General features: G+C 32.9%; 1 protein-coding gene across 1 annotated transcript in view; it reads left to right on the top strand.

The window, feature by feature from the left end:
• The window catches only part of LOC140434763 (uncharacterized), a 46,617-nt gene extending 24,032 nt beyond the window's left edge, over nt 1-22,585 (top strand). Inside the window, exon 4 of the mRNA XM_072523260.1 lies at nt 16,516-22,585. Coding sequence (XP_072379361.1) covers nt 16,516-16,633 — 118 coding nt within the window. The 3' untranslated portion in view covers nt 16,634-22,585. The remainder of the gene's footprint in view (nt 1-16,515) is intronic.
• The last annotated feature ends 1,322 nt before the right edge of the window (nt 22,586-23,907 follow it).

The raw sequence follows: 23,907 nt of genomic DNA, 5'->3' as shown, positions 1-23,907 counted from the left end.
ATAAGAAGGGTTTTTCGAATTCGATGGTAGTGCGCGACGGGTTTGCTAATCACCTTTTATGTGGTTTTCAGGTACTATTTATATAATAAGTTTATGGAACTGAACACCAACCAGTATTTAAATACGAGTTCTTGATAAAATATGATAGATTTTGAGAACTTTTAGACTGTTTTCAAAATGTGGTCGTATCTATAACACTGAGTAACGATACCTACAAATTGTTCGACTGGACAAAAAACCCGATTTATAATAACACTGAGGCAGTATATTACCTTCAAAAGCTACAATACCGGTGCGTTTTGCAACATACTCAATTGTACCGTTTTATTTTCAACTTTTCTTGCATTCGTTTAATATTTAAGGTACGTGAAGGAGATTCAATATTTTCCTGTAAATATGTAGTTTACTATTATTTATTAGACTATTTGCATCATGTATAGAAACTACTGCCGCCTTAATTCTGTTCCTACCAATTCTCCTTACTTAAGGGATAATATAAATTCCTAGTTTTTTTATACAAAATATGACTTATTATTTCTTATACAGAATATGTAATTGGATGTACGCGACCAAGATCGGTGATATTTATCCTTTCAATAGAAACGAAAATATTGTTAAGACTATACTTTATGAATTTATGTTAAATCCTCTATTGGGTACCACGTTTTTTAGGCTGTTTAGTATTGCTTTAAATCCAAATCAGTAAACTTAAAAATGCGGCGTAATTAAAAATTCGGAGTAATTAAAAATGCTTGTCCACATTTTGCTATTTTGTTTAATATACGTATTCTTTTAAACTATTTAGTTAGTTTTACTTTATTACCGTGTATTTAAGGTCACATTCATAACAAAAGCAGATTTTAATCCTGGTAACTGTCAAGCTTGTCTTAAATTGCATGCAATTCCCGATGTACCTGTCACTAGAATATTCCACGACTAAAAAAAAGGTTTGAAAAGAACGATATCAATAATTTTCATATGCAGTCTAAATGGAAATCGGTTAACATCAGTAATTAACAGTAATAATTATCAATGAAAGTGCATTTTGTTTGATGAAGCAGATAGGCCCATCCAAAGCTTCAGTGATAAAGCTGCTATGAGAGTTTACGCTGCAAAGAACCAACTGTGAAAAATGTATCATATTTACATTTTAACACTCTACCAGGCCAATTTTATTTTCAATGGAAAAATTCACAGCTTGATAGGTTTTGACATAATACAGCCAATTATGATATTTATTTTGACTGAAAGTTTTTTTTTAGCCACCTGAGGAAAAAATATATAGCCCGCCTTCAGGCGGGCTTGCCTTACATCAAGCTGCACATTTTCTTACTTTATTTTATTATAAACGTAATAAGCAAATACAATAAACATAAATAAGTAAGTGAAAATGGAAAATTAGTTGCTTTTATGAAAAGCAAGAAAACAATTATTTGTTGAAGAAAAACATAAATTAACTTGACGTTGAACATTCTATCAAGAAAAGTTTGCCAGTGTGAATTGTTGTCGAAGCGAATATTATCTGCTTGTAGATATGTTTTTCTTCCACCAGTTGGTGATGGTTGCAGTACTTTTAGAGATGGTCTAACTACTGGTTTTCTGTTAGAATTTACCTGATATTTACAGAGTACATCAGCCACTGAATTCCGAAAATTTGGAAGGTTTTGAATTACAGTCTTCCCATTAATTCTACGGTGGAGAAGGTATGGATTTACCAAAGTCATATTGATAAAGTGATAAAAAAGGCGAAGTGAAGCGCTTTTTGTTTTTAGTCGGATGCGATATCGACCAAGTAAGCCGTCTAATAAATCTACTCCGCCCATGTGGCAATTGTACTCTAAAAATAAAATAGAATATAGAACACAGTAATAATAAATGTGGACATAAAATACCTTTAATAATATTCGGACAATCAAGCTCCAAATATTTCTTCTTCTTTCTGTCATATCTGGCAATCTTTCTTGGTGACTCTGGAAGTATAGATGAGAATGGCTGAACCCCAACGTAAGTAGACGCTAATCTTTTTTGGTATCCTTCCCAATGTATTGTGGTTATGCAGTACCAACACCAACACCATATGCAGTACCAACGTATTCATTGGATTCTCCTGTTTTTAAATCAATAGCTCGTTTATCTTTGTCAGCAGGTAACTTCCATCTAAGGAGCCATGGGCATATCCCATGGCTCCTTAGATACACAAGTAGTAGTAATGACGTATAGAAATTATCAAAGTAAATTATATGATTCATAAAATGAGGAACAGTTTTTGCTAAGCGAACAACAACATTTGACGTTGCTCCCAAATCTGGTTCCCCTGGAAGGACAATATTGTCACCAGAACTAGTATAAACTTCGAAGCTGTATGCAAACCCATAGGAGTCACAGATAATAAAACATCTCCGGATTCCGTCGCTGCTGCTATTGATGGTTGAACATCTTCCGATTCCGTGACTGTTGCTGAACACCTAGTGTTGAGGCTAACAATATATTTTTTGGTGTTGCTGGTTTAGGTGAAGATTCTGGAGTCGATGTCATTGGAAAGAAACATCCAGTTACATTCAGATCTAACTCTGTAGATTTCGTAAGAAATTCGGCCCATGATAGTCTCTGCATATCTGATACACATTCTTTAATTACATTTTCCTTATCTTTTGTAAGTTCATCTTCACTTAATGGAACATCGTCATCAGTTTCAACCAATTAATCGGAGTCGTTCACAAACTCGCCGTAGTCTTCGTCATCGTATTCGGACTCTTCGTCCGTCGTAATAGAATCCATCATTTCTCTAATTTTCTCTTCAGTCATTCGAGGGTAGTTAATTTTGGAGTTACGCCACATATTGCTTCTTTTAGAAAACATTTTAGATAACTGAAACAAAAAATAATACTCAAAATCCCAAAAAATCGATGTAACATAATAAAGGTGTCTGATTTGTAAGAGAACCGAGAAATTCATGTAGATAGGCAACGCCGCCTTGAGGCGGTCAATGTTCAAACGCATTTTACGTCTTTAATATAAATTTATACCGCAAATTATGTAACCTACACTAAAATATATATATATATATATATATATATATATATATATATATATATATATATATATATATTCATACACTTACCAATAATTTTTTTGTATTGAATTTCACGAAACAAACACTTATAATATTCAACGAAAGTGAGGTTCTGCACAAAACAATAAATTTGACCGACCGCTAGCTACACAATTTCAAAGTCAACTTGCCTGCTAGAAGGTTAATTTATGCTTTTGAAGGCCGTTGTCTTATTTTTTTGTTTCGTTAAGGATTTCTTTAAGGTTTGAATTTTGTTTTAGTCTTGTTGTTTTCTCCTTTCTCAATTTTTTTCTGCCCTGATCTTATTTCTGAGTATACTTTGTTATTTTTAAGTCTCTCTATATTTATTATCATACCAAAAAATAAAACGTAACCTCATTTATTTCATATTAATTGACACTTGTAACCAGACACTATCAGATACAGCCTCCACATATTTTAAGTAATTAAAATTAAAACATTCCTTTAAAAAATTATTACCAAGCAATATAAATCCTACTGATATTAAATCTGAAACAGTATGAATTTGCTTTGTTTAAATAGTTTCAATGTAATTTATACAATTTTATTAAGTCGTCCTTCTCTAATTTATTGTGTTTGTTTGTTCTTCGATTCCTATACCTCGCTAGAAATCTAGGATCTTTTATATCTTCAGGTATAAGTGTTTCTCTTTTGTCTCATGGTTCATAGTGGTATTGGTGCGATTCCTCTAAAGTGTGGCAACCTAGATTAACTTTAGAGCCGTGGTCAACTAATAGCCAAGTTTTCTTCATGTCGATTCAGGTATTTTGTAATGATTCATGAGAACCATTTTCAAACCTCTATTTAATTTTTGTACATTTAATGTTTTCAGAGTACGGTGTAATCATAATGTTGTGTCACAGATGAGAAGGTATTAGGTAAATCATTAGTCAAATCTGGACACTTTGTAAAAGATTGTCCCAAGATGCGAATTTCATCACATCTAATGACGATTTGTCATAAAAAAGAATATCTGCGGCATTAACACGATATAGGAAGTTGTAAAAGGAGTCTCAGGGACGAAACATTAAACTCTAGTATCTATAATATAATCATCAGGCATAGACATGGAGTTAGACACAAAGGTTGCTTCAAACTGAGGGATGTCGGGCAAGAAGCATACTAAGTCAACTTACCACTCCCAATACCAGCACGGTGGACTCGGCTGCAATGGACACAAAAACGTACACACAGATTATAGAAGATGCATACGACAACATTAGCGTTCTTTTATATTTAATCATAGGCCTACGAAGAAAAGTATAATAAGGTTTCTTTTATTTATCTATGATTCACAATATTCACGTGATTAAATTGTCCATCTAACTAGAGAATTAAAGAAGGAAATTTTAGTTGAAATTGTGGACACAAAATATTATTTAATACAAATCATGAATGTGTTGCTTGTGTGAGTACATTTCAAAAGGTAAAAGAAATAATAAATTAGACTTACTCACAATCAATTTAATTTAACTATCCAGACGACCGGTTTCGCTTTCTACAATATGCAAAGCATCTTCAGGTCTCGATACAAAGTTAAATAAATGCTGAAATAATAAACCCATATTAGGTTGTTGTCTAATAAAGATAAACAAAGATAGATGATATAAATTATATAAATTACAGTTATTATGCCAATATTACATGTCTGTGGTTTTTCAAAATGAATAAAATGTTTAAGCAGACAAGGTAAGACCCACAAATTGGAAAAAAAGTCTATTCAACTGTAATGAATTAATAAATGAACAAATAAATAAAACATTACTTACATGCCGGTACTCTATTAATTGATAGTTGAAAGAACATGGTTCAAACTATCCTGTATTGTTGATTGGAGAACTCAAGTCTGCTATTGTCTCTCTTGTCTGCTCAAGTCTTACAATAGCAGACTTAAGTGCTCCAATCAACAATACAGGATAGTTTGAACCATGTTCTTTCAACTATCAATTAATAGAGTACTGGCATGTAAGTAATGTTTTATTTATTTGTTCATTTATTAATTCATTACAGTTTAATAGACTATTTTACCAATTTGTGGGTCTTACCTTGTCTGCTTAAACATTTTATTCATTTTGAAAAACCACAGACATATAATATTGGCATAATTACTGTAATTTATATAATTTATATCATCTATCTTTGTTTATATTTATTAGACAACACCCTAATATGGGTTTATTATTTCAGCATTTATTTAACTTTGTATCGAGACCTGAAGATGCTTTGCATATTGTAGAAAGCGAAACCGGTCGTCTGGATAGTTAAATTAAATTGATTGTGAGTAAGTCTAATTTATTATTTCTTTTACCTTTTTTATTATTTAATACATTTTATTTAAACTTTTTTGGTTATTATTAGGAGATTGAAATAAAACGGAGGGCCTGCGTAGCGCAAGCGGTAGGATGCTTGCCTCGCACGCCGGTGGTCCGGAGTTCGAATCCTACCGCCGGCAAGAACAACTAGACATTAAAAAAAAATGTCTATAGGCCCCAGGTCGACTCAGCCTGAATAAAATGAGTACCTTGGGTAACCAGGGGTAATAATAGGCGGTTGAAGCGTAGCACTGGCCATGTTACCTCCCTTGTATACCGTAGGTCCTAGATATAGCAGACTACCCTGCTATACTCCCAAAGCCGCGAAGCGGTAAAAAACGGGAGACTATTATATATTATTTGAAATAAAACGGTAAAGTGGTTTATCATCTATATTTTGTTAAGGAGAATTATTTCTACTAATTATAATTAACAAATTAGCAAACAACTAAAATGAATTCTCAAATTTAACAATATACAGTGTGTTTCAAAAAGGTATGTCATAAATTAAATCACGCATTCCGGGGACAAAAATAAATTAACTGAATCCAACTTACTTTAGTACAAAAGTGTTCACAAAAAAAGTTACAGCCCTTTGAACTTACAAAATAAAAATTGTTTTTTTGCATTATCACCTAAACTACTTGACATTTTGTAATAAAAATGGACACGTTACTTTCTTGTTCTGAAAGTATTTTTCATACAAAAGAAACAACAAAATCTAAGCGCACAGAAAAATTTTAAGGGGGATGTGCAGCCCTAAATCCCCCCAAACTTTTGAGTACATTCAAATCAAATGAATTTTGTGGCATCATTAGTTTAACACATTATTTTTAAAACTTTTTTGCCTCTTATCACATTTTCGAAAAACTAGTTTTTTCCTAGTTGGCCATAAAATTACAATTATTCCTAATTTATCTAAAATCTCTGTTATAGTTGGTAGTGGGTACTTATCGTCTACTGTCATTTCGTTTAGCTTTCTGTAATCCATTACTAGACGCCATTTTCTTTTTCCTGTAGCATTTTGCTTTTTTCGAACGATCCAAATTGGCGAGGAAAATGGAGAATTAGAGTCTTCGATTATACCTTCTGCTAACATCTTATTTATTTGGGATTTTTCTTCTTCGCGATGGACTTCTGGGAAACGATATGATTTTTTATATTGCAGAATCATTAGTTCTTCTTCTTCTTAAAGTTCCATCTCCTATCGGAGGTTGGATATCATAACGGCTATGGTCACTTTGTTAGCTGCTGCTCTGAAAAGTTGTAGTGAACTACAGTTAAACCATTCTCTAAGGTTTTTCAGCCAGGAGATGCGTCTTCTTCCTATGCTTCTTCTTCCTTGGATCCTTCCTTGCATAATAATTCTCAGCAGCTCATATTTTTCTCCTCTGGTTATGTGACCCAAATATTCTAGTTTTCTTCTTTTTATGCTGTTCATAATTTCTAACTCCTTATTTAGACGTCGTAGTACCTCAGCATTGGTAATCCTTTGAACCCACTGAATTTTTAATATTCTTCTGTAACACCACATTTCGATTAACACCTAATCATTAGTTAGCTTAATTTAATTTTTTATATTATTGGTAAAACTTAAAGGGGATACCTTCACAATAAAATATATCTCTATATTGGAAACAAAGCTTTTTTAGAGATTTCTTTTCTTCTTTGTTGCAATGATTCAACCTTATATTTTTTAAATTCCTTTGTGTTATCTTCATTTATAGAAGTTTCTTCGTCTGTTTCCATTTTTCTTATAAAATGAACGTTTACTATATCTAAGGGTTCTATATCTAGTGGTTCAGAAATACTTGATATGGTTTTATATTCGCTTATATACCAATATAGGTTATAGTGGTTATGGTAGGTCTTTCCAGTTGAACCACGTCGATTATCATTGCCTCGAGCTTTCGACATCCTCTTTGATATCTTCTTCAGGGCTTCCGAGGTCTCATTCTCACGAGTCCCCAGACACTGCTATAGTGATCACTAACCAATGCATTACTACTACTGTGAAAAGAGGACGCACATTTATACCGTCGATGGTGACGTGGTCTGGGTGGAGGTTGGCGTGGGAATTGGCGCGAGGATTAGCGCGGGGGTTGGCAAGAACATTTCTGATAGTATGTTTTAATTGGCGGGATCGGACGAAATTTTTTTTAAGAGAGTTCTCCATATCGAAGGTAACCGTATGCCGTCATCCCTTTTATTGAGAAAATTTGGCCTTTTTTCAATTTTTGTTGCTTCTCTGTTAATTCTTGGTTTATATAAGCGGATGGGGGCTATGGTTCTGGAGTTTTCAAGATCAATTTTGTGAGCCGTATGAAGATTGTGTTGACCTAGAGCTGCAATTAAATCGGAATTGCGAACAGAAATGGAATGTTCACAAATTCTACGAATTGGATTCTACGTTTCGTTTTTCCTATGTAGGATTGGGGATGGTCTGCACAAGGAATTTCTAGCATTTCTAAAATTTTTAGAATTTATCAGGATAGGATAACATTGATATATCTCATTGAGCTGTTTATACGTGTAATAATTTTCCAAGGTGTTTTAACATTATATTTAATTTTATTTAACAAATTTGAATTTTACTGTTGTTTATGTTGTTATTGAATACCAGACAGAGATAAAGGTATTTCTGAACTCAAATAAAAACCCTTAGATTAAAAAAAATCTATATATAATTCTTATTTTTGTATTTTTGTCGTGTGTTTTTAATTCTATTGAAATTAATTAAAATAGGAATTTTATTTCATTTAAATATATTACAAAATCATTTTTGTTGCAATAAAATAATCTCTCGCCTCTTGACAGTACTACTAACTAATACGAGTTTTTGATTGGGGTCAAGAATAGTGTATATATTGTGTCATTCTAATAAACGCGTCTAGTTAAGTTCATAAAATGTAATTAGTGGAAGTTAGTTTGATTAAACGATTTCTTGTTACCTAGAAAACAATAAATCATATTATGCTTAAATTATACAAAGTGAAAAAAAGGAAGGTAACTGGACTTATAGCAGGATTATTCAATGACTACATAGCCTGACATAAGTAAGCGAGAAATGGTGGAAATGCATTACTGTATCAGTTCATTACTTAGTGATCAGTGTAATAGTGTCTGGGTGGCTCGAGAGACTGAGACCTCGGAAGCCCTGAAGAAGATATCGGAGAGGATGTCGAAAGCTCGGCACAATGATAATCGAAGCTGATTAACACGGAAGACTGTTGACTTTAATATACTGTTTATCTGAAATTTGATCTCAGGGCTCCTTTTCTCGTTAATTATAATAAGTGGCCTCAAAGTATTCTTTAAGCAGTTGCCTTTGAGGAAAGAATGGACAATAGGAAAATAAATTAAACCAAATAATTTTGTGATACTAAACTATTAAATAATTTATTAAAAAAGAATCAAAAAAAGATATTTAATACAGACAATTTTACAATTAATCAAAATCATATATCACATGCGCTAATACGTATAATTAAAATTAAAAATTCATTAAAATTCCTACACACATTATCAATAATTGTTTAAACTTGTAATTAAAATAAAAGGTTTTTTCTGTGTTTTCTTTTTTAAATTAAATCAAGACAAACATTTGATTTCAAGAAATATTACTTCTTTTAATTTTTGTATATCTGAATTAAAAGATTATATTTATTATGATCTAGTTATGATCGTGGTTGAAAGTCTTTAATGATTATATCGCAAACTAACCTTTTATTTCCAAGAATTCTCTACCGGTTCCTCTTCTTCTTACGACTGTGATCTGCCCACCTTTACACACACAGTTACTTTACACACGCCTGCTATCTTCTCTGCTTGTTAACGTCTCTCGCACACACTATCGCCGCAACAGTCTCTCCAACAAACACTCCAACACCTGGCCCAAACTCTTATCTCACAGGAACACAATTTCTTTTTAGTCGAAAGTAGTTTCACTTAATCTAATTTTCACAAATATACACTCTGGTCCAAAATTAACCGGCCACCTTAAAAATGGGTAACTTTTGTTGTCTTATATCTCCTAAACCTGATGTCCGATTTAAGTGATTTTTTAATATGTTATAGCCTTATTCCTTGATAATATCGTTATAATAATATGGTTGCTAAACAGGTAAATTTTCATTGTATACCGGGTGTACGAATTAAACTGTGTTTTTTTCGTAAAGTTTGCATCACCCTGTGGAATATTCTAGCATTTTTAAAATATTGAAATTAAAACCTAACTGTAGCTTCATGTTTTCTCAACATTTTGTTTTTTGGTTCATTCGCTTATGTTGGATAATACAAAAGTTAGGTAGTTTAACAACTAGTCATGTTTTTCATCAATACAGACGATTTAACTCACCAACAAAATTAATCCCACCACCTTTATTATTGTTTTGTTTACATTAACTGTGAAAGTTTGTTTTCTAAATTTGTGTCATTGAAGGATTTTTGACATATAGTCGTTGTACGACATTGTTGCAAATCTTTTTCCGAGTTAATAACAATTCTGGAAAATTTGTCATCATCATCATCATATAACGGGGGTCCTACGGCGATTGCCGCTTCCCGCATTTCAGCCTCCATCTTTTCCTATCTCTCCAATCTCCCTCTTCTAAGCCTCTAGATTGCATTGTTTTTATAATTTCTCTTCTCCAGGAATTTGGTGGTCTTCCCCTTTTCCTTCTTTCTGGCGGAACATACATTAAGGCTTTCTTTGGCCACCGCTCCTCCTCCATTCTCATCACGTGACCATACCATTGTAATTGCCTTCCTTGTATTCTATCTGAAAGAGTATCTCTAATTCCTGTACGGTTTCGTATTTCTTCATTCCTGATTCTTTCCATTCTCGATACTCGACATGACCTTCTAAGATAATCCATTTCCACAACGTCTACTTTATCTCGTTCATTCTTTGTCATCGTCCAACATTCGGCACCATATGTGGTAATTGGTTTATTGGAAAATTTGTAATTAAAATTAAATTTGTAATTCAAATTAACAATTAAAATTGCAATTTTATATCATTGTGAGTGAATATTGTTTAAGTTTCGTACAACCACAGGCAAAGACAAGGCCAAAAACGATGCACTTCAGTTCGAGATGACCGCTTCATTGTCACTAAAGTATTGAGAAATTGCTTTTGCACCTCTCCTGAAGCTCGTAGGTCTCTTCTTGAGGTGAGAAACGTTAGTGTGAGTAGAAAAACGATTAGAAGAAGACTGTCAGAAATAAACTTGAAGGCTTTTCACCACAACTGCTCTCACAACACCGTAGGGCTAGACTTCATTTTGCGCGAGAATATGCTAACTGGACTATGGCGGAATGGAAGAATATACTGTTCTCAGATGTGAGCAGAATAGCCCTAAAAGGTTCAGATGGACGCCAAAATGTCCATAGGCATCAAAATGAAAAGTTTGCTGTATGCACTATAACCGAAACAGTGGCTTACCGGGGAAGGTCAATAATGATTTGGGGAGGTATTTCTTACGAAGCGCGTACTGATCTAGTTGTGTTCGGTAGAGGCAGTGTGAATGCCCAAGTATACGTGCAAGAAGTTCTCCAATACCATGTCATGCCCTTTACACCATTCATTGGTAATAACTTCAGACTAATGCATGACAATGCACATTGTCATATAGTAAGATCTACCTGTGTGTACCTTAATGAGGTCGGGATTCAAGTTCTACCATGGCCAGCACACAGTCCCGATCTTAACCCAATTGAGCATATCTGGGACAACCTCAAAAGACGGGTAAGGATAAGAGTACCAGCCCCTGCATCCTTTGAAGAGCTGAAGGCAGCTGCGGTACAGTGGCACAATATCCCCCAATCTGATATCCAGGATATCATGAATGGATTGCCAAACCGGCAACACAAAGTCCTAGGGGCTAGAGGCGGCAACACCCATTATTGATACCTTTTTTTTTTCAATTAGACTTTGATTTCCAAATATTGTTAATTTGAATTTTCTTCGAAGATTTTATTCATTGGATTTTTACTGTAACAAATGACTTTTTTTCAAAAAGATTATTTTTTCTCTTCCGAGGAGATAAAAATTGATAATAAACATGTCTAGTTCTTAAAGCACCTAACTTTTGTATTATCCAACATAAGCGAATCAATCAAAAAACAAAATGTTGAGAAAGCATGAGGCTATAGTTACGATTTAATTTCAGTATTCTACAAATGCTACAATATTCCACAGGGTGATGCAAACTTTAAGAAAAAAACACAGTTTGGTTCGTACACGCGGTATACAATGAAAATTTACCTGTTTAACAACAATACTATTATAGAGATATTGTCAAAGCATAAGTACACGCGGTATACAATGAAAATTTACCTGTTTAACAACAATACTATTATAGAGATATTGTCAAAGAATAAGGCTATAACATATTAAAAAAATCACTTGAATCGGACAACAGGTTTAGGAGATATAAGAAATCAAAAATTACCCATTTTTAAGGTGGCCGGTTAATTTTGGCCCAGAGTGTATTATACACCTGTTTGTTTATTACAGGATGTACTTTCGTTGTCGACTGATACCAATCCTTCAGGCTCGTTCCACAAACACCAAACACCTTTCACAATTTTTATTTGACAAGAATTCTGCTAATTTCCACTGCAGGATATGGAACAAAAACAACTTGCTTCTGCCGACGTTCAAATCACAGTAATCTTCTTCTTACTTCCTTCACTTTAATCCCTCCTTCTTTTCACCAATCAGACACACACATACTACATACCACGCCATCCATTTCGACCAATCAAATTCTGTGACTTGTCAAACACAAGCTCAAGGCTATTATGATATCATATAACCTTGGTATTTCCAAATTTTACATAAATAAGATCTTTTTTTCTTTCCAAGTGTCTAGAGACATTGCATCTAATACTACTTCGGCTATTGTATACTTATCCCTGACCACAAAACTCTCTAATTCTTTGTCCAATTTCTTTGTAAATAAAAGACTTAAACCTTATATTCTAAAATTGCTTTCTTTGGGCTATTAACATTAATAGTTTATGAGAAAACCTCATCCTATTGTTAACATATTTGCGTATAGTGGGAAATAAAATAAACAGTATAAATATTGATTTTTAAGTGGCTTGTTGCATTTGGCACTAGAAACAAATATATAATATGTATTGACTTATGTGATCTGCCACACAGTAAGAAACAAAAATGCCTTCTACTTTTCTTAAAATTAACCACAAAACAAGTAAGTTATTATAGTGATAAGAACTAAAACAATAAAAGACTGATAGAAAAATCCCACATTTTTAATTAAGAATGTCAAAAGTTGGAGTTTTTAAAATTTTTCAATTGTGATTATTGTGAGCATCGATTTCATTCAAATCTGGATCTGTCGATACAGTTGAGTCGGATGAAGGTACGCTCCTATAAAACTGATGAAAAACAGGTGGAATAAATTCTACTAGAGACAACAGATCATCCTTCTTTTCTTTTGATATTGGCAATAACCTGTTTCTTATTTTTTGGACGTTGCCACCATCAGCTAACCGTTTTTCGGACGTTTTCTGTCGCAAAAACGACACCCCTGGTATAGTTCATAATCATCTAAGCTGGTTTTAAATTGGATGATACCAAACCGTTTGCTGTACTTTAAGGTACGCACAGGTTGCCACTTAAAATCGTTCTGTGCAACGTCTTTTTTTCTTTTTACTAAAGGACCTTTCAACATATTTGAAAAGTCGTCCTGGGTCATCTCGATAGCCAAAAATCTAGGACCGCACGATCGGACAAGCTGATACCAATCATGGGGATGGGCTATCAAAATACTTTTTTTGTTTTTCCTTTCAATTACAGGATGATCAGCACCCACTTCTATGTGTGAGTGCCCAGGCAACATGAATTTATGTTCAATTGTGCAAATTCTTGGAGGCTTGCAAAGCAAACGTTAGCATTGCCGCTACATACGAGTTTTTATTTTGTCCTCCGCACGTATCCGAATATAGTATTACTTTTGTAATTCCATCATGAAGATTTTGGATATGTTTAAAAATACATGAAGCTATTTCGTTGGCCCCACGAGCAGCAGTAGACCCATGCCACATGTAGCAATATGGTTGGTTAGTTTTATTGTTGTGAATTGTTAAATTATAAGTCCAAAGATGGCGTTTTAAAAAGGCAATTGCATTTGACAGGAATGGTGTAGCTAAACACTGCTGTAGATCCAACGTTAAATATTGGATAATTTCATTTTCTTTTGCTACTTGTTTATCTCTTGCTTTTTTTTACATGTTTCGTCGGCTAAATCTAAATGGTAGTCTCGCTCATTAGTAAGTTCACACTTTGCCTCATAATCTGTAGCAAGATCTATTTTTAGCTTAAACTTTTCGCATTCGTCACAAGTATCCAATTTTCTTGGTGTAATCCCTAATCTTAAAGCATGACATTCTTTACTGCAATAGCGATATGACACTCCACTTTGTTATACTTCTCGATAAAGATCGAACATCATTTTCATTCTAAAGTGCGACGGTAGATACTGTCTATTATTTTCTCGTCTCGTGTAATGGCTTTCATTGTCGGAAATGACAATAAATGTGTACGAACATTATCCATTAAGAAACAAACTAAATTAATAAAATTGTCTGTTTCACCAAATGTGTTGAGAAAACAAGTTTTGCACGTGTGTATTCGTTTACCATCAATTTCTAAAAAATATCTGTTGGTTGTAAGTCTATATTTATGGCGATTAGGGTCTTCTATTCGAGGTCTACTGACGGCTTTATCAACAATCTCTACCAGTGATCCGGTGTACGTTGCTCTTTTATTGTAGGAATTTAATTTCCAATATTCCTTAAAAAGAATAAGTCTCTTTTCATCAAGAATTTTAACTCGGCACTGTCGTCTACATTTTGGCAAAGGCAACAAATTTCTTTCTCTTTGTCTCTTTCCACTTTTAGTGGTTTAAAGCAATCCAACATTTCGTTTTTCCGTTCTTTCGCGGCGAATTTTTCTAGAATCATTTTTAATTCACGTGTTCTAATTCGACGATTAAATGCAACAGACGGTCCTGTTTTATCTTGAAAATCGGTTTGGAGAAGAGGCCTACTATTTCCATCGTCTGGCTTAATGGACTTATTTTTATGCTGATTTGTTACATCATCAAGTGCTGTAGACAGCCCTGCCTCACAATCAAAATCAACCATTTGAAAACGATGCTTCTTGTTTTTACTATTGGGATCAAATGTAGGGACTTTCTCAGAATCGATCCATTCATACAACTCGTTTTCTAAAGCAATATTACTCTGTCACTCTCCTAGTTAAAATGTAACCATTTGAAAATATGCGTAAACTTATTACTGATAATAAATTTTAAGTATTAAGCGTACCCTCATTTAAAACGTCTCCTTGTGTGCGTGCCATTTCCACAAGTTCTTTACTTCTAGCACTTAATGGTTGCACCTTCCGAAAAAATGATAATAAATACGTTCCAATACAAACTCTGATAAACAACGACACAATGGCCGGGTGTTCCAACCATTCTAGAAACACAACGCAAACAATATTGGCGCCGACGTACAAGAGGTACTCCTACAATACACACGCAATACACGTTAAGCATAAGTCTGACTTATGTGATTTTTCACTGCAAAATTAGTAGTGTAAAACTAAAACTACTAAAAAGTCTGACTTATATTATTTAACCCACCCCATATTAAATCATTTCGACTAATGTGTATATTGTATGTACACAATAATTTTTAACCTATTTACGTTTCGTTGTTGACTTACATGACTTTACACAATCATGCATTTGTAGTTATTGTCGACCAATATGACTTAAAACAAAAATGCGATTTTTTGACTTTGTGCTTATTCCCACTATACGCAGATATATTACTATTCAAATATCTATTCTCCTATCTATCATCCACCTACTTTCTACTAAATTAGAAAAACCATTACTCATTCAAATATTTGAATCTCACAAATCTAATATTCCTATTTATAGGGTGAAACGACTCTACCGGTCGGTGAATTTAATTTTTTATTAGTTTTTAATAAATTTTAACTATAATATATATATATATATATATATATATATATATATATATATATATATATATATACTATATATAAGTGACATAGAAATCCGAACACCCAGTTTAAATTATTTTATTTTAATAAAATTTTGTATAAGTACGTAATGAAGCATAATAAAAGTACCACTACGTCGTCTTCTAACCCTCGCTCGACCATCGTGCATGCCTAAACAAAATCGAGACTCGTCACTAAAGACAATACTGTTCCATTCCTGATTCCAGAGTGACCGTTCTCTGAACCACTGAAGTGATTACGGCGGTGTTCTGGAGTTAAAGGGAGGACCCAGTGTGGTCGGTATGAAAACAGGCCAAAACTTCTCATTCGTCGGTAAACACTTCGCATGCCAATAGGTCTTCCGTGTTCTGCAAACCATTTATTTGCAATGGAGCTGGTAGTGGAGAAACGGTCTCTTAAGGCCAATAATCTTAGCCGGCAATCTTCACGGTCTGTTGTTCTACGGTGGCGTCCAGTGCCCCTTGCTCTTTGCCTACGGCCTTCTTGAAGCCGTGCCTGACAACACCTAACCACGGTGTCTACACTTCTTTGCACTCTAACTGCAACTTCCCGAAAAGAAAGTCTAGCTTCCCGAAGTCCCATTATACGGCCCCTATCAAACTCACTAAGTTGACGAAATCGTACAGGTCTCCGTACTCTAGGCATCGTAACCCATCGTAAATAATGTCAAGAACCACAATCCGCCAAATTTGGATCTTTAAATATTAGTTGACTGAATTGTTAGTGAATTTAAAAACAAAAAGTATAAAAACCGGAATTTCCAACTGATAAGGCTAAAAACTTTATCACTTGTTTTTTTCAGTAAGATAAATAAATTACACCAAATTTTATTGAAATAAAATCATTTAAACTGGGTGTTCGGATTTCTATGTCACTTAGTATATATATATATATATATATATATATATATATATATATATATATATATATATATATGTCACTTAGTATATATATATATATATATATATATACACATCTTTTTAGTATTTTATATTAATATGTTGTTCTGTTTTTAGATTCGACGGACCCAGTTTTATTGGAGGAATAGTCTTAGCGTTGGGTTTGGTCGCCATAGGATTTGTAGCTTTTAAATTTTATAAAGCTCGTATTGAAGTTAACTATCATACTCTTTAACCCCATGACAACTTAAACTTTAATATTTAAACGTCTTGGTTTGATGCGCAGGTGCTGAAAATAGGTTTAATAACTCTTTTTTATTTAATACATCGATACAATAAGTTTAATGAGAAAATATTTTTCTTCTAACACCTGTTACCTGAAATATTCGAATATTATTAATTTCTCCGTCTTAAATTTATGGGAGCAAAAGATCTTGTACTTAAAATATTTGAACTTACTACAATATAAGAAAGTTAGAGAAAACTTGTCTTTTTAACGAATATAGCATCGAATCCTGTGAGGATTATAAAATAAGTTGTTCCATAAATAAAGTTTTTAAAGATTCTCTCCAGTATTATGCTAAAAAAATTGTATTGGTTTTTAAAACAGTTGACTGAGAAAAGACTCCTTTTAATTATATGGTTACCGAATCAGCTAAATAAAAATCATGTCTTTTACATATTTGCATAAACTTGAAATTCGTGTACATGAATATAACAGATCAAAACTTTTAGAATCTTTATGAGACATTTCCGGTTTTTGGCTTTTGGTATCTTCGAACAATAAATTATTTTCTACGTTGTTACTTGATTGCTAGATATTCGTCTTTTTTTGTCGTCTAATAATTTCCAAGTCATATTTTACGATTACTCCAACTTGAATTCGAATTAATAGGGTCTGCTTTGAGTTCCGAGATGTGTCAAATTCTGTACTGAATGTGATTTGTTTTTTCATCGATATCTAGTTTCGTTCTGTTGCGTTATTAAGTATTTTTCTTTAGAATCTTTTTAATAAATTTCGTCCACCTAAGCTCCAACATTTATGTATTTTATTCAACAATATTCTAAAAATAAACATTATTTCTACAATGCAGTATTAAGTGATAAGTAACTGTGTGTTGGAACATTTGCGCTTGTTTATCTATGACTGGACATCCTATCAGAACATATTTTTGCACGACTTGCGATAAGGAGCATTTATCCGTTACAAAGATGTTTCTTGTAATAATTATCAAGAAGTTAGTCATACATATTTACATTTAGTGTTTGCGTAGGATTTCGTAATTGCATAAAGAGAGAACTTCCTTCGGGGTCTCTATGATTACAATGAGTTTGATATAGGGAGTGGTCAAAAAGTTTTAAGATTCAATATTAAACATTTATTTTTTTCTCAAAATTATTCCATTTTTTATTCGATTACTTACAATATTTGAACTGTTTGTACTCTTCAGTTTTATTTTTTCTTTTCTTGAGACTCAATTCGTTTGCTACTTTTGTCTTGGGTCTATTGATTTTGTGTTTAATTTCTGTTCGCGCCAGGTATATTAACACGCTAGAATGGTATCGATATTTTTTATTTTACCGTAATGTCATATACGACTCCAAAGAAGTAGAAAAGAACATGCTCATAACAAAAAAATAAATTTCTTCGTGTATAAGTTGGACAGATTGGTCTTCTGTGTTAAGTACACAGGCAAGCTTTTTAACGGACGCACAGGTCTCTGATTTTTCTGATGGCAGATTGAGTGCAAACTTGACATCTTTTGTGGGTTAGAGATTGAGTTTCTTGATTTCTGAGTACTGGCTCTTGATCAAGAACATCCAAAATCACGGAGCACAAAAATATGGACAAAGTTGGTATTCTAATCTATTTTTTAGGTGCGGAGTCACCAACTACAACGCTAAATGCCTAAGAAAGTCTTTCCTGGGAGCAATTTTTAAATTTGGACCCGATTTGGTTTTATTTGCGCTATAAATAACATAAGCACTGACACCAGCAAGCATGCCATTACAAACTCTAAGGGGCCACCGACGAATTTTTCTAGTCACGCTCTTCGAATGACACAACTGATCATCCTCCTACTCCTGTTTACTCTGGCTGTGTCTACTCCTTTTTTTGTAGAGATATAAAATGAAACAATTTCGGGCATGCTAGTATCTTCATCAAGTACGCTATAAGCATGCAATGTTGACAACACAACAATTTTTTTTGTTTTGGAGAAAATGATACTAACGTTTTATTCTCGTCAAAAGCAAAATCAGAACTTGGAACAATTATTTTCTTTTTAGGAAATTCTGGCGGAATGTCAGACTTGTTATCTCTAAGCTCCCAATGAGTGTCAACTTTTTTTTGTAAAAGCTTTTCTGCAAAATCTGTGGACGAAAACCAATTATCCATGTTGACATTTTTATTGGTGTCATAGAGATTTTTGCATAGACGAATAACGGATTGGGTGGGCAAAGCTTCTGATGCATCTCTTTTCCCTTTTTCTATATATGGTAGTGCAGAACACATACAAAAGGTTTAGTCGCATAACATAACGATTTTAATTTCACATTTTTTGGGTTTATTTGGAATATAAACTTTCTAAAAGGATATCTGTCCCGGAAACTGAGTAACTGTTCATCAATTTTCACATATGCGCTAGGAGTGTAATTAGCTTCACAATTTTCAATAAATTCATTCCAAAGAAATCTTATAGGTACAAATTTATTTATCAGATTTTCTTTTGTCTCTAGTTGTTTTTCCATCAAAACGAAGACAATCAAAAATTCCAAGCGTTTTTGAGACATTGTTTCTCTAAAAATGGGCATTCCAAATTGCTTTGACCATAAATCCGAGATACTCAGGTAGCTAGTTTTTAGAACACCACTCGTATATAAAAGACTGAATAATGTAAAAATCTCTTCTTTGCTTGTAGTAGTTGTAAAACTTGAGTTTGATTAAATTTAGTAGATTGTTGAGATTTCTTGGTTTGTGTATTGAGTAATATAGTCAATCGCTGAAAAAGTTTCCAAGCCAAAATCTCTTCTGGTGTATTTGAAGCGTGAGCCTTTGGACCTGGTAGATGAAACAATATGTTTGTTTTGAATTGTGCGAGCAAACTGTGCCATATTTTCTATATATTACTTTTCTTCTTTGATCGCTATCTTTCTGCGAATCTTCACTCTCCACTTCACTAACCCCTGGTTCTGCTAAAATGGTATCAGGATGTTCACTTTCACTAAGCTCTTTGTCTTCATCCTCACTCAAACACTCAGATTAATAGCAATAGCAATGTTAGAAAGCTAATTTATCAGGTGAACGCATACTACAACATACACTATTATAGAACCATACAAATAGATCGCTACAAAATTACAAAAATTAGATGAAGTTTTCTCCGTCGTTCTCGAATTTTCTATATAATGTTAATTATATTCTGTCTGTAACTGAATATTTTGTCTCGAAAACTCGTGTGTCGATATTAGATATTACTGAATATATTTTATGTTTTTAATATTAAAACTTATAACCTATTTCCAGCACCACTATGCCTTCTGCATTGAATCGCATCAACCGTATACATTATTATACCATTGATATGAGTTTAAGTGTCTTGTATGTGATATATGTTAAGAATATTTGCATTTTTAGAAGCTATTGCAAGGACTCATTATCGATTTTTTCGTTTCTAATGTTAGTTTTGTCGAATATGTAGATTAGGACTTAAAGTTTGATGATTATTAATTTTGGATCCTTGTAAATAAATAAAATAATCTGAGGCTATATCATTCTTGGCTAATTTTTAAAATGTATTTCACTATCGTGGCAGTTTGTTTAAAAATTTAATTGCGTACAAAGAATCATTAAGTATTATGTCACCATTATACCACGTACCACCACCACATATTCTATTCAATACTCTGGGACAAGGTTTAGTTTATTACATATAATTAAATAATAGAGAAGTAACGTTTGAAGTTTTTAAGCTTTGTGCAAGGGGCATACAAAATTTAGTACGTTATTTTCTTGGATAAAGAAGAGTAACTTGGTTTAGATCTAGACATAAACGCGATTAAACATGCTACTGTTAGTGATGTACAGTTTGAAAAGTATAAAATGATACAAATATTTAGTGGTTTTAGATAGGTAATTACTTAAAGTTTAGTTTTTTGTGATAAAAATAATTCTCTCTTTTACGCGCACCTAGAAATTACACTTCTACACAAAGCTTTTGTACTGTTTGAAATGTTGACTTTTAGGTACGCGTGGAAACAGTTAAAGGCCGATTGATGATTATTCCAAATATTGACTACCTTTTTGTTTTATCGTCAATCGACTATGTGCAATTTGTGTTTAAGCCTCTAGTGCATTGAAGTTTTGATTTTCGTGCATAAAAATGTCAAGATTAACAAGAAAATAAGAACAAAGTACTGTTATTAATTTTTTTTACCAAGTATTGATTTACACGTGGGCGTATTTGTCTAACAGTATCGTATCTTGTTAAGTTCCGGGTAACTGCTTGGCCATTACATAAACTTCGTGTTAAATATCAGTTGCTAAGATACGAGAAATATACCAAAGACCTTTCTTACTCTCGAGTGTGGAGGTTTTAGTTCTTGAGTTATATGTATCAGTGGTTTGTTAATTATACTCATTAGTTTCCCTCATATTTAAGGTACGATTAGAATGCAAAAAAATTCATGTTTTCAAAATTTTTAAATATTGCTTTACCCTTGAATTAAAAAATGTTTTTTCAATTCCGCTGAATAGCACGTTGTCTAGAGGGCGCCTAAGTTATAGTCTAAAAAAATGTGTCCGATAGCGGATACCAATTCTCAGGATTAGCATATATGAAATAAAAAATTCAACGGATTACTTAAAGAAAGCACCCTTGCAAGACAATTAACCACTTTAAAAAAAATAGTCCAAAAATTTATTTTGGCATTTAAAAATTGGTAAAAAAATCGATTTTTTTTAAATGTCCGCCATTTTTTTTTAATTTTCGATTAAAAGTGCTTGGTTGTCCTGTGCAAGGGCACTTTTCTTTACTTTCCAAGTATCCCCGTTGGAATTTTTTGTTTCAGATGTGCCAATCCTGAGAGTTAATGTCCGCCATCGGACATCTTTTTTTTTTGGGACGTTAACTTAAACGCACTCTAGAAAACGGGCTATTTAAAGGAACTAAAAAAAAATGTTTTTGTTTATCTCAAAGATGAAATAATATTTAAAAAGAATTCATCTAATATGTATTTTTTTTTTAATTTGCATTTTTAGCCTTCTAATATGTATTTACTTTACCTTAACAATGTCTGGACCTGTCAATTTTCCATTTAGATGTTTTTGTTTTCATACTTTCTATTAAAATATTTAAAATGATCAAGAAACATAACAATTCAGATATTTCAAACCTCTGATAAACGTCCGTTTTTGGACAGTGACCTTTTTCCTAGCCTCCCTCCCCCAATTTGAAATTCTCTAACCATTTTTTCTGTGGTTATTCTGTCCTGTTGTCTTTTTGTTTCAGAATACACTAAATTTACATAGAAGTTTTACCAGTTAAGGCATATCTTACTTTGGATTTTCTTAAAAAGATATCCATCTATTTATTCCTAGGTCCACTAATCCATTATGCGAACACCGGTTTTCCAATTTATATACACCATTTTATCTGTTTCCATCATTCTTTGTGTTGTAACACACCTATTACCCTTGTTTTCATTATTCCGACATGGAGTGTGCAAATGCATTAGAGGGTTAACATTAATAATTATATTAATTAGAAATGATGCTTGAACAAACTTAGGTCGATAATATTCAGAGAGCTTAAACAAATTCCAATTCAAAACATGCACGATACTTGATATTTCAAGATCAATATTGCGTTAATTAAATTGTACACTTTTGTAAGATATGAAACATGAGTAAGATTGTCACGAATTTTAGAATAGTGTAGAAGTTAAAAAAATAATAATCATAAATTTTGGAAAAGTATTTCTGTACATAAAAATATTTCTGTACAGCGACATTGGAAGTTTCGGTTTTATTATTGTTCCTATTATAAAAATATTTCTGCAAAGTCGCAAAGTGTATTTCATTTTTTGTTATTAAAAAAAAACTTTGAATGTTTTGTATATAAAAAGAGAATTAAATATTAATCATCTGTATTATTTGATCAAAATTTGTAATAAAATGTTCATTTTACCCGTAGGATTTATTTTAACATTATTATTGTACCAACTATTACTAACAAATTGATTGTCTGCTATATACCAGATTTTGGAAGATTGATAAATGATATCAGATTTGTTGTCATCACAACGAGTTTACATTTCCACCTTATCTGTTAGTTCTAGACTATTCAATGAGTTTTGTAGTTTGATAGGAAAAACACAATTTTATAGTTTGAACACACTTTTTCCAACGAGATTTTAATTTATGAATTTCATCCCTGAAATGAGAATCTGGAAGGTCTGCAAAATACGCTTCTACAGCTGTGATGACTTCATCATTTGATGACCAACGCTTTCCACGCATAAATTTTTTTAGGTATTGGAACATATGGAAGCCGCTAGCGGCCATATTTGGCTGATACGGTAGATGCTCCAACAGTTTAATTTTAATCCAACTTTAATTCATGGATTTTAGACATTGTCAAAATGCTCTTATGACACGGAGCATTGTCCTGATTCAAAAGGACGTTTCTTCTACAAACCGGGTCTTTTTTCACTAATTTTTTTCTTCATCTGGTCTAAAAGGTTACAATAATATTCAGAATATACTGTTTTATCAATTTGCAAGTAATCCACAAACAAAATTCCTTTTGCATCCCAAAACACTAATGCTAACACCTTCTCGGCCAATTTCTGGACACGAAGTACCGAACACGAACCGAAGAACCAAGTTCACACTACTCTTTAGCCTCTTGTTTTGATTCAGGATCATGGTGATAGACCCAAGTCTCATACTTAGTGATAAATCGACGCCCAAAATCCACTTTATCCTTTCGAAAACAATCTAAATGTTGCTCGAATGTATTTTTGTTCCATTGTTAGCGAATGCTGCACCCATTTTGAACATAGCTTTCTAAAACCCAATACTTCAGTTAAAATACTGCTTGCATTGCCAATGAGATGTGCAGGGCTTCTACTAAATCTCTTGTGAGTCACTCGACGATTTTCCAATTTTTTCATAAATTTCGTTTGCTTTTAAACCTTCGAAAAATAAAAATTCGATCACTGCGCGATACTTGATTTATTGTAAAAAATACTGTGACACCTCGATACTAAATGGTTTGTAAACAAAGAAGAATTGACAGACTGAAATGTATTCTAAATTTACTATTTATTACTGTAAAGAATTAACTGGATGAGAATAACTCCGTCTTTTAAGTTTCGTAGCCATGGTAGTTTTCGTTCGATGCTGTTTTTTCTTACGATATTCCCCGTATTATTACTAATGGTATCTGTTTCGAACTTCGCAATATAAGGTCTAGACATTACGGTTTTAGGAGTTTAATATAAATC

This window comes from Diabrotica undecimpunctata, chromosome 2 (assembly GCF_040954645.1).
Source record: "Diabrotica undecimpunctata isolate CICGRU chromosome 2, icDiaUnde3, whole genome shotgun sequence".
In the NCBI taxonomy this organism is placed as follows: Eukaryota; Metazoa; Arthropoda; class Insecta; order Coleoptera; family Chrysomelidae; genus Diabrotica; species Diabrotica undecimpunctata.
The sequence above is the reverse complement of the archived record's forward strand: the minus strand, read 5'-3'. Positions and strand labels throughout refer to the sequence as shown.